The sequence below is a fragment of the Bos taurus genome, chromosome 4 (assembly GCF_002263795.3).
Source record: "Bos taurus isolate L1 Dominette 01449 registration number 42190680 breed Hereford chromosome 4, ARS-UCD2.0, whole genome shotgun sequence".
Taxonomy (NCBI): Eukaryota; Metazoa; Chordata; class Mammalia; order Artiodactyla; family Bovidae; genus Bos; species Bos taurus.
In genome coordinates this window covers 56,751,922-56,764,112 of record NC_037331.1, presented here as the reverse complement: position 1 = coordinate 56,764,112, position 12,191 = coordinate 56,751,922, and the positions used below count along the sequence as shown (strand labels likewise).

The 12,191-nt window shown below is 41.6% G+C and overlaps 1 protein-coding gene and 1 long non-coding RNA gene across 7 annotated transcripts in view; one reads left to right on the top strand and one right to left on the bottom strand.

Annotated features, from left to right (window-relative positions):
- IMMP2L (inner mitochondrial membrane peptidase subunit 2) overlaps positions 1–2,902 on the bottom strand; it is a 961,484-nt gene extending 958,582 nt beyond the window's left edge. For 4 of the 6 annotated variants that reach the window (XM_059885866.1, XM_024991062.2, XM_024991061.2 and 1 more), the window contains exons 1-2: positions 2,589–2,902; positions 2,265–2,337 (exon numbers count right to left, since the gene is read on the bottom strand). In XM_059885866.1, coding sequence (XP_059741849.1) covers positions 2,265–2,337; positions 2,589–2,672 — 157 coding nt within the window. In that variant the 5' untranslated portion in view covers positions 2,673–2,902. The remainder of the gene's footprint in view (positions 1–2,264; positions 2,338–2,588) is intronic. The other 2 variants (XM_024991063.2, XM_024991059.2) reach the window with 2 other exon arrangements.
- LOC112446384 (uncharacterized) lies at positions 1,679–10,294 on the top strand. The gene is made up of 2 exons (XR_003034350.2): positions 1,679–2,053; positions 10,120–10,294. It is a non-coding gene; the product is annotated as an uncharacterized lncRNA (long non-coding RNA).
- The last annotated feature ends 1,897 nt before the right edge of the window (positions 10,295–12,191 follow it).

Sequence of the window (12,191 nt, the reverse complement as noted above, 5' to 3'; positions counted from 1 at the left end):
GAAGACTCTTGAGAGTCTCTTGGACAGCAAGGAGATCAAACCAGGTAACCCTAAAGGAAATCAACCCTGAATATCCATTGGAAGGACTGATGCTAAAGCTGAAGCTCCAATACACTTTGGCCACCTGACACGAATAGCTGGCTCATTGGGAACGTCAGCTGGGAAAGATTGCTGGGAAAAGACTGAGGGCAAGAGAAGGGTGTGGCAGAGGATCAGATGGTTAGATAACATCACTGATACAATGGACATGAGTTTGAGCAAACGCTGGGAGATAGTAAAGGACAGAGAAGCCTGGCGTGCTGCAGTCCATGGGGTCACAAAGAGTCGGACACAACTTGGCAACTGAACAACAGCAGCAGCAGCAGAACTAATACATTCAGCAATAAGAATCAAGATTCACATCCATGTCTAATAGACTATAAAAAGCATGCTATTTTTACACAGGATTTGGAATGGAACAAAGAGCGGTGGTAAACAGCCAAGAATATAGAAGTAAAAGGCAGAAACTCAGAATTGTATCAAGCAGCAGTCATCTGACACTGATTGAGATTAACTTTCTATTGCAATATCCCTAAGATGGTACAGAACAATCCAAATGAATTTTCTGGCCAACCCATTCCTTTTCTATTCTTGCAAGATTTAAGTAACTTTGTTTTAACCTTATATAATCTTTGTAACCCAAAAAAAAGACATTTTCTTTCATGTCCATGTAAAAAATGAGGTTATAGAAATTCCTTGGTGGTCCAGTGGTTAGGACTCGGTGCTGCCATTGCCACAGGCCTGGTTTCAATCCCTGGTTGGGGAATTAAGATCCTGCAAGTTGCACACAGGCGCAAAAAAAAAAAAAAAAAAAGACGACATATACACACCACTTTATGGGCTTCCCTTGTGCCTCAGATGGTAAAGAATCTACCTGCATACAGGAGATTCAGGTTTGATCCCACAGTTTAGAAGATCCCCTGGAGAAGGAAATGGCTACCCACTCCAGTATTTCTGCCTGGAGAATTCCATATACAGAGGAGTTTAGCAGGCTACAGTCCATGCGCATGCAAGTCAGACATGACTGAGTGACTAAGCACAGCACAGCACATGTAAAGTCACAGAAAACTGGTAAAAGGTCTGACCCCAATGGTCGTCTTCAACATACTTTGCTCATTCCTCCCATCCTACTCACATCAAAGTGCTCAGCACTTTGATAAAAAAGATAAACATCTATTGAATCAATAAATGAACCTATCACAAATACACAACTATTTTCTATTTTTTCATAAAGGAAATTAAGGGGCCATCCACCACTTGAGCACAAACAAATAAGAAGGCAGGTTCAGGACACAGGATACCAATGTCAAAACGTCATGGAGGACCATTCTAGTTTTCCTGTGTAAGCATCCAAGAATGTGACTTACAAACTCCTTGCTTGTGGCTAACATGAATTTTAACTAATTCAAAACATTTCTTTACATAGGACATCAGGGACGCATAAGGTGTTTCCACACTTCTGAGAACAGTTGTGTTTAATTTCACCAATTTGAGGGGAGGAAGGAGTGGTGGATTCAGGAAGGAATGGAAAAGTCCCAGAGAAGAATTTTTTAAAGAGCCCACCCTGAAAATCACAGCAAACTTTCAGAAAGGTCAATGTGCTGTTTGGCAACTTTTCAGTAGTGAAGAGAATGCTGGGGGGTGGGGGGATGGGTATCAAAGTGAAAGTCAAGAGAAAAAGGCCCAGTCTGGTCACTTTTCCCTCCCAAAATACCTTTCTGTATAAGCTCGAGAGAAGATCCGAAAGGAACGTCAACACTTGTGATGCTGCTGTTTACTTTATGCTTTGGAGTTCTAAACGTAAAGATCCTTGGAGTTTCGTGTTAATTATCACGGAGAGCCATGATGCTTTAATTTTACAGTCTCAGAGATTAGTCAAGTGAGCTAAAGGGACTGAAACAGACAACTACAGAACAACCACAAGACAGACAACCATAGAGAGGTTAAGGGTAATCGCAGTTTTCTGCCAGGTGAAGTGGCTAAAGGGGACGCATGCCAGCTGTCAAACTCCCAGGTAACTCTACAGATTCCGAAAAATCTGAAATAAGCTCTTTGAGCTTGGAGCCTGTGACCCTTGAAGGTGCCTCTCAGGTTCCTGCTGAAAAGGTAGAATTTGGCCCCAAGATTCCGCAAGGGCAGTTCTGGATCTAGTCCTTCTCTTCCTGGCTCGCTCTCTCTCAGCATAAAGTCCTAGATGCTTCCACCCTTAATCATTCCTTACTTACCCTTTCTCCCTTTCTTCCTCGGTGAGAAGGGGTAAGTGGTTATTTTGTGCCCTCGCCCAATTTGGCCAAAACCCTAAAAGTAGAAATGACAAACACGTGTTTTAAAACCCTGACGTTCAAGCCTCAGGAACTCCCACCACCTGCCCAACACGTCCAGACACGTCCAGCGTCTCCACAGCGCTTCCTCACAGCCAGACTCTGGGCCCGAGCTGTCCCCTCTGTTCGGGGGTACAAGAGAGGGCGCGATATGGGGCGCCCGCCCGGCGGGGAACGGCTGGCCGGCTCAGGGCCTGGCGTAGCTCTTTCCCGGCTCGGGTTTCCTACCCGAGTTAACGGAAGGAGGAAGGGGCCGAGGGGGCCGGGTCCGCTGCCCCGCGGAGCCTCAGATAAACACGCGCACGCACACATGCCCGCGATCACGGCCAAGGACTCGCGGCCAAGCAGCCCTCCGCCTCCCAGCAAAGCCCTTCCCCTCTGGGGCTAACTCCCCGGGAAGGGTCCTAAGCCCTTGGGACCACCAAGTGGCGGCGGCAGCAGCGCGCCTGCCCACCCCTGCCAACCTCACAGCCCCCCACTCGCCTCCCGGCGCCCGCCCTCCGCACCCGCTGCGCCGCTCAGCCCAAGGGACTTCCCCGCGCGGACCCCGCCCTCCGCCGGCGGCAAGCTCCGCCCCCGCCCCCAGCGAGCGGGAGCCACGCGAAGCTCCGCCCCCGGCGGTAAAGCTGCACTTCCGAATGCCTGCGCGGGTGAAGCCCAAAACCCGGCCTGGATCTTCAGCGGACCAAAAATAACTCCTGCTTAGCGCTAGCTCTGAGCTCTGCACTGTACTATCCGCTACTGCTGCTGCTGCTAAGTCGCTTCAGTCGTGTCCGACTCTGTGCGACCCCATAGACGGCAGCCCATGGGGTCGCTAAGAGTCGGACACGACTGAGCAGCTTCAATATCCGTTGAGAGGGAGACAAAGAGTTGAAAATGTATGAAACTGTGGCTCCATCCTCTCCCCTTGTTTACAGGCAAGGAAACCGAGACCCCAGCAGTTGCTTTGAGTGCACAGCTGCGGGGACAAACTATCTTATGGGGACACTCCCCTCTGGAAGCCTCATTATGGCGTTGTTTCTACTAAAGTGGGCACAGGAAAAGGAATGATCCAGAACAAGTGGTTTACTTTGGAGAAACTGGAATTTCATACCTAAGCTTTTGCCATCAAATGACAAACTCTAACCTGGGTTATTAAAACCTTCAAAGAAAGTGGAACTTGCAATTACGTTTTCCATTTATTCTCTTCCTGGATACTGACAAGCTGATCTGTGCAAATCATTCAATATAAATCAAAGGACAAGACACTGGTACTTTGGGTTCAAAACTAATTCTAAAGATTTAAAAACCTACTCAGAGACTTAGATGAACCTGATAGCTAGAACTTCGAGAATCTCCTGAGTCTTCCCAGGTGGCTCAGAGATTTAAGAATCCAACTGCCAGTGCAGGAGACACGGGTTCAGTCTTTGGGTGGGGAAAAGCCCCTGGAGAAGGAAGGGGGCAACCCACTCCAGTATTCCTGCCTGGGAAGTCCCGTGGACAGAGGAGCTTGGCGGGCTAACAGTCCATAGGGCCACAAAGAGTTGGACACCACTTAGCAACTAAGCAACAACCACAAATTAAGTAGATGGAGTTCCTGGCAACCAGGAGCTGACAGTCTGAAATGGAATGTATGTGAACAAACAAGACAAGTATGTGTGGTTTTTATTATAATGGCATGTAATTAAACATACAAAAAGTTGCTAAGTCTGACCTGTCACTAAGAGTCATCAAACGTACTTAAGAAACTGAAGCGATGGTACCCATGAACCTGTTTGCAGGGCAGGAATAGAGACGCAGACATAGAGAACAGCCTTGTGGACAAGGAGGAAGGCAAGGGTGGATGAACTGAGAATGTAGCACTGACACATGTACACTACCATGTGTAAATCAGATAGCTAGTGAGCCTCTGTATAGCACAGGGAGCTCAGCTAGGTGCTCTGTGATCACCTAGAGGGGTGGTGTGGGGGTTAGGGTAGATGTGGGGTTGGAGGGAGGCTCAAGAGATTAGGGATATACATATATACTTACTTGGCTGATTTGCACTGTCATCTGGCAGAAATCAACACAACATTGTAAAGCAAATATCCTCCAATTAAAAATATATTTAAAAATAAAATATGAATACAAATTCTAAAAAAGAAGCTGAGGTAATCTGAAAAGGTTATGGTATACTGTTTGACTCCAACTATCTGACACTCTGGAAAAGGCAAAACAATGGAGACAGTCAAATGATCTGTGGTTGACAAAGGTTATGATGGAAGAAGGTACGAATAGGCAGAGCACAGAGGATGTTTAGGGCAGTGAAAATATTCTGTATGATATCAAGGTGATGCATGTCCTCATATATTAGTCAAACCCCATGGAATGGATAACACCAAGAGTGAACCTGTTGTAAACTGCAGACTGGGTGATAGTGAGTGTCTTTGTGGGTTCCTCAGCTGTAACAAATATCCATTTGGGTGCTGAGATGTTGATAGTTGAGGAGGCTGTGCACGTGTGGGGTCTCTGTAGTTTCTGCTTTATTTTGCTATGAACATAAAACTGGTCTTTAAAAAAGAAATAGACTTTTAAAGAAAAAGAAGATGGGGTGAAGCCTCAGAACATCCCATATTCTTCAAATTCATTGGTTAAATTCCAAACTGGATATTTGACTTCCTGTGTGGAGTTGCCTTCCATTCAGCATTAATGTCATCAGGAAGAAAATGAATCATGTATTCCTAAGGTACAAAATTAAACTGTGGTTAGAGAGCATGTCTAATGCACAAGGAGATATTTAAGCAAAGTTAACTTGAAATAAAGTTTATAAATTCTGTGAATATATTTATATTTCAAATCTATTCCTATTCATGCGTGCATGTGTGCTAAATAGCTTCAGTCATGTCCAGCTCTGTGTGACCCTATGGACCATAGCCTGCTCCAGGCAAGAATACTGGAGTAGTATGCCATACCCTCCTCCAGGGGATCTTCGTATGGCTGACATCTCTTATGTCTTCTGCATTGGCTGGCAAGTTCTTTACTGCTAGCACCACCTGGGAAGCTCATTCCTATTCATACATACTTACAATTAGTAAGCAAATAGTGCAAGATATCATAGAATAAATGTTTTTGAAATTCTCTCTTTACATTCTTAAAAATGAGGACTTTAAAGAGCTTTTGTTTGTGCTGGTTACATATGTCCCTACTTACTGTATTAAAAATTAACATAGAAAATGTAGATATATGGTTATTAACTCATTTTTAAGATAATAAACCCATTTTGTTTACCCCAAAGAATATTTTTTAATGGAGACTACCTTAAAAAAAAATAGTGAGAAAAATGGGTTTCTTCACGTTTTTTGCAAGTCGGTTTACTCTCTGTCATGACAGAGCTGGAAGCTCACTTTAATTCTGCATTCAGTCTGTTGTGATATGTTGTAATAGCTAAGATATGGAGAAAACTGGCCCTCAATCAAACTCCTGGTTGAAAAAGGAAGGACCTTGCAAATCCCGTAGAAGGGTCTCAAAAAACTCCAAGGGTCCTCAGACCTCACTTTGAAAATTGCTGCTAGATAGCATTTTGCATTTCATTGACTTGAATACCATGCATTCCCACACCAGAGTTTACTAATACTTGAAATTATAGCCCTTCACTTATTCCACATTAAAACTCTAACTTGACAGCTAACGTCAAACCCATCCAATTTCTGAAAGTTTTTTCAAGGCTTTTACTATAGCAACTCTGATGAAATTGATATTCTTTTTGTGTACATATAAAAACATTTGAGATTTCATTTATATCCTTCATTACAAATATTTTTGGGAAATTTTTAATATAAATTGTGCCATTTGGAAAAATGAAACCTTGGTATATGGTTATTAACCAATTTAGGTATACTTATAGTGAACAATGCACATCTTTTACATAAGTAATATAAAAGTGAGCTTAAAATAAAAATAAAATAGGCAATTACAGTTTTATTTATTACCTAAATAAATACTAGGTTCTAAAGTTATTGCCTTGGAATAAAACTTTATATGTATAAACTTTCATTTTTACTACAAATGAAATAACTTAAGTCATCCATTGTGGATTTTTAATACAATTTCCAACTAAAAGGCACCTGGACCACTCTGAAGAGTGCCTGACTTCAGCTCTGGGGAGGATACATACATAAATGTCGTGTGATACAAACAAAGGAATCCATTCATCATAAATAAGTGTGTCACAAGGTGACTGAAACCAAAACCAAAGGGTCTCTTTGGCTAAAGATGGGACAATCAAAAAAAGTAATAAATACTGTTGTTTGAAACACATTTAATCATGCTTCAAAGGAGGGAGACAAAAATAAACAAACAAAAAAATTCACTAGACCCTATTTCAAGTAACTAGGGCACACACCGCTTATTCTAAAATTGTCAATTAAAAGAATTAGAACTTTCACTGTCTTTCTTGATTTAATTGTAATTCAGAAAACCAAACTGTTGTTGAGGGTAAGTTGTTTTTTTACAATATATGAAAGAAATTTCCAGAATTGGAAGGACCTAACAATGGTTGTCTGCAGAGGCCTTACAAATAGCTGAGAAAAGAAGAGAAGCTAAAGGCAAAGGAGAAAAGGAAAGATATACCCATTCGAATGCAGAGTTCCAAAGAATAGCAAGGAGAGATAAGAAAGCCTTCCTCAGTGATCAATGGAAAGAAATAGAGGAAAACAATAGAATGGGAAAGACTATAGATCTCTTCAAGAAAATTAGAGATACCAAGGGAACATTTCATGCAAAGATGGGCACAATAAAGGACAGAAATGGAATGGACCTAACAGAAGCAGCAGATATAAAGAAGATGTGGCAAGAACACAGAAGAACTATACAAAAAAGATATTCATGACCCAGATAATACGATGGTGTGATCACTCACCTAGAGCCAGACAATCTGGAATGTGAAGTGAAGTGGGCCTTAGGAAGCATCACTACAAACAAAGCTAGTGGAAGTGATGGAATTCCAGTTAAGCTATTTCAAATCCTAAAAGATGATGCTGTGAAAGTGCCGCACTCAGTATGCCAGCAAATTTGGAAAACTCAGCAGTGGCCACAGGACTGGAAAAGGTCAGTTTTCATTCTAATTCCAAAGACAATGCCAGAGAATGTTCAAACTACCACACAATTGCACTCATCTCACACACTAGCAAAGCAATGCTCAAAACTCTCTAAGCCAGGCTTCAGCAGTATGTGAACTGTGAACTTCCAGATGTTCAAGATGGATTTAGAAGACGCAGAGGAACCAGAGATCAAATTGCCAACATCTGTTGGATCACAGAAAAAGCAAGAGAGTTCCAGAAAAACATCTACTTCTGCTTTATTGATTACGCCAAAGCCTTTGACTGTGTGGATCACAACAAACTGTGGGAAATTCTTCAGGAGATGGGAACACCAGACCACTTTACCTGCCTCCTGAGAAATCTGTACGCAGGTCAAGAAACAACAGTAAGAACTGGACATGGAACAACAGGGTGGTTCCAAATCGGGAATGGAGTATGTCAATGCTGTATATTGCCACCCTGCTCATTTAACTTATATGCAGTGTGAATGTGAAAGTGAAAGTGAAAGTGAAGTCACTCAGTCGTGTCCGACTCTTTGCGACCCTGTGGACTATAGCCCACCAGGCTCCTCCGTCCATGGGATTCTCCAGACAAGAATATTGGAGTGGGTTGCCATTTCCTTCTCCAGTGGATCTTCCCAACTCAGGGATCAAGCCCAGGTCTCCCGCATTGCAGGCAGACGCTTTAACTTCTGTGCCACCAGGGAGGCCTGTATATGCAGAGTATATGTATATGCAGAGTACATCCCTGTATATGCAGAGTACATCATGCTAAATGCCAGGCTGGATGAAGCACAAGCTGGAATCAAGATTGCCGGGAGAAATATCAATAACCTCAGATATGCAGATGACACCACCCTTACGGCAGAAAGCAAAGAAGTAAAGAGCCTCTTGATGAAAATAAAAGGGGAGAGTGAAAAAGTTGGCTTAAAACTCAGCATTCAGAAAACTAAGATCATGGCATCCAGTCCCGTCACTTCATGGCAAATAGGTGGGGAAACAATGGAAACGGTGAGAGACTTTATTTTGGGGGGCTCCAAAATCACTGCAGATGGTGACTGCAGGCAAGAAATTAAAAGACCCTTGCTCCTTGGAAGAAAAGCTATGACAAACCTAGACAGCATATTAAAAAGCAGAGATATCATTTTGCCAACAAACGTCCATATAGTCAAAGCTATTGTTTATCAATTAGTCATGTATGGATGTGAGAATTTGACTATAAAGAAAGCTGAGCGCTGAAGAATTGATGCTTTTGAACTGTGGTGTTGGAGAAGACTCTTGAGAGTCCCTTGGACTGCAAGGAGATCCAACCAGTCAATCCTAAAGAAAATCAGTCTTGAATATTCATTGGAAGGACTGATGATGAAGCTGAAACTCCAATACTTTGGCCACCTGATGCAAAGAGCTGACTCATTGGAAAAGACCCTGATGCTGGGAAGGATTGAAGGCGGGAGGAGAAGGGGATGACAGAGGATGAGATGGCTGGATGGCATCACCGAATTGATAGACATGAGTTTGAGTAAACTCTGGGAGTTGGTGATGGACAGGGAAGCCTGGCATGCTTCAGTCCATGGGGTCGCAAAGAGTCAAACATGACTGAGTGACTGAACTGAACAATCCTTCGTGAAACAAATGATTCAGGCAACAATCATCAATGGATAGTCCAACGTATTAGAAATAAATCTCATATCTGAATTATTTAAAACAATATCAATTTCAAAAATCAAAGCAAGCGGACAAAATAAAAATAAAGGTGCTTATATGATGTTAATGTGCTATAATACTCAATTTCAAGGTGCTTTTATACACACTCAACAATTCAACGGGAGTCAACGGAAAATAAAATTTTCTACATCTAGAATATTTGTTACAAAACAAAGATCAAGATCGTCAGGGCAGTTTATGTTTTCTGTACTTTTGTTTATTTGTTTTGAGAATGATAACTGAAACATTCATTTTTTAGTCATCTTCATTGGGTGTTTAGTGTTAATTTTCTCTTCTTGATTTTTTTCTATTATGAGGTAGAGATCGTTGTTATATGTTATTCAAATATATACTCTTTGTATTTTTTTGTCTTTTTATTAATAAATTAATTTGCTTATTTAATTTTTAGCTGCACCGGGTCTTGGTTGCTGCATACATGGTTTCTCTGGTTTTAGCAAGCAGGGGCTGATTCTTCGAGGTATACAGGCTTCTCATTGTAATAGCTTCTCTTGTGGCTTGCAGGCTCCAGCACGCCTGGGTTCAGTAGTTGTGGTGCATGGGCTTAGTTGTTCCTTGGCATGTGTTATCCTCCCACACCAGGGATCAAACCCATTTCCCCCTGTATTGACAGGTGGATTCTTAACCACTGGTCCATCAGGGAAACCCCACATTTTTCCTCTTTATTTTTACAGAAAACCTCTGAAACTTTTAGAATAATCCTGTTAGTAAAAAATGATACACTGCTTATTATTATGGTCACTCATCATTATCTAAAAACCCGTAAATACAATAAAAAATTCATAATAATTTATGATTCCTGGAATTCCTGTTTTTTCTTAATCATAAAATTATCTGTTGGGAATTTGAAATCACTGTAAAAATGTGAATGCACAGCCTGATGGCCTTATTAACAAAGTCTTTTTTTTTTTTCAATGATGTAGACCTTAATCAAAATTTTTTTCTCTCTTCAACTTGTATATCCAAACCTGGTCATTGTAGGCACTCTGATGGAGGGAAATCTTGACATATACTTAAACAACCTGAGAATGTTCAGCCTTTAGAAGAAAATGGCTTAGGAGAGAACAGACTGCCTTAAGAAACAGCGATTTCCTGTCAAGGAAAAAGGCTGGACAACCATTTATGGGGGATATTATTAAAGGAACTCTTAAAAGTTTGTGATTCTTTCTGACTCTGTTATCTCATTTTATTCTCTCCATGAGATACATAGGATAAGTGTTAAAATTGTCATTTATGGTTAAGAATAATGAAATTCAGAGAGTTATGTTGGTTAGGATACTTGGTAAATTATAAAAGCAACTTGACCTAGCCTAAGCAAAACTGAAGGACAGTATAAGACAGAGTGCTATTTCTGAGAACCCAAGGCTGTATATTGTCACCCTGCTTGTTTAACTTCTCTGCAGAGTACATCATGCGAAATGCTGGGCTGGATAAATCACAAGCTAGAATCAAGAATGCTGCAAGAAATACCAATGACCTCAGATATGCAGATGATACCACAATAATGGTAGAGGAACTAAAGAGCCTCTTGATAAGAGTGAAAGAGGAGAATGAAAAAGCTGGCTTAAAACTCAACATTCAAAAAACTATTTACTTCATGGTAAATAGATGGGGAAAAAATGGGAACAGTGAAAGACTTTATTTTCTTGGACTTGAAAATCACTGCAGACAGGGACTGCAGCCATGAAACTAAAAGATTTTTGCTCTTTGGAAGAAAAGCTATGACAAACCTAGACAGCATGTTAAAAAGCAGAGACATCACTTTACTGACAAAGATCCTTATAATCAAAGCCATGGTTTTTCCAATAGTCACGTACAGATGTGAGAGCTGGACCATAAGGAAGGCAGAGCACTGAAGAATTGATGCTTTTGAACTGCAATGCCAGAGAAGACTCTTGAGAGTCCCTTGGAGAGCAAGGAGAGCAAACCAGTCAATCCTAAAGGAAATCAACCTAAAAAATCATTGGAAGCACTGATGCTGAAGCTGACATTACAGGGTTACCTGATGCAAAGAGCCGACTCATTAGAAAAGACCCTAATGCTGGGAAAGATTGAGGGCAGGAAGAGAAGGGGGTGACAGAGAACGAGGTGATTAGATGGCATCACCAACTCAATGGACGTGAGTTTGAGCAAGCTCTGGGAGTGATGAAGGACAGGGAAGCCTGGCGTGCTGCAGTCCATGGGGTCACAAAGAGTCAAACACAACCTGGCAACTAAACAACGAGGGTAGTATAATGCAGCTAGGGACCAAAGCCAACAGAACTTTCTCTGTGTCTCAACTCTGAGTCTCTGTATAAATTGCTTTGTTCTCTTTTTCTACAGATATATTTTCTGTGCCTCCCAGCCACATGGTAGGTAGAAATTCCACGGCTCCCTAGTTTACATCTCTGTCATTCAAGAGAACAGCCCAGAATGACTGACTGCCTCAATTATTTTGAACTTTATGGTACCAATTCATCACATTGTTCTCCCTTCTGATTCCTGTGCCAATTGATAAATAACGACAGTAAAACTGGATTGGATAATGTGACTTGAACTTGGGGCACAGATGGAGTTTTCTACAGCTTTCCTTTCAATTGAACTCACTTGATAAAAGGCAGATCCTCTTGTCTGAAACTTTGAATTTGAAACAAGTGATACAAACAATTTGGATTTTTTTCTATAACTGTGGCACCAATGACCCTAGCATCTAGTTCTCTGTGACAGTAGTCCCAGTACCAGCTTCCAATATCTGGTGTTACAGTGATGACTACAGGCCAATGACAGCAGTTACATGTTACCCAGATTCTTTCTGCAGCATGACTTTGACTGTCCTGCTATGGTCTCCTTTAGTTGTTGCTCATTTTTTCCCAAGCCCAGTTTTTCAGGTCTTCTCAGGGATTCTGTGAACATTCCTAAATTCTCTCAATAATTATTTTTTATTTTCAAATATCCCAGAGTCGTTTGGTGTTGTTTACAACTAAGAACTTGCCTGTATTACAATCAGCTATACCGATTGATCAAACTCGTGTAGAGGAAACCTGATTGTCAGAGATCCACCCCATCAATGACAA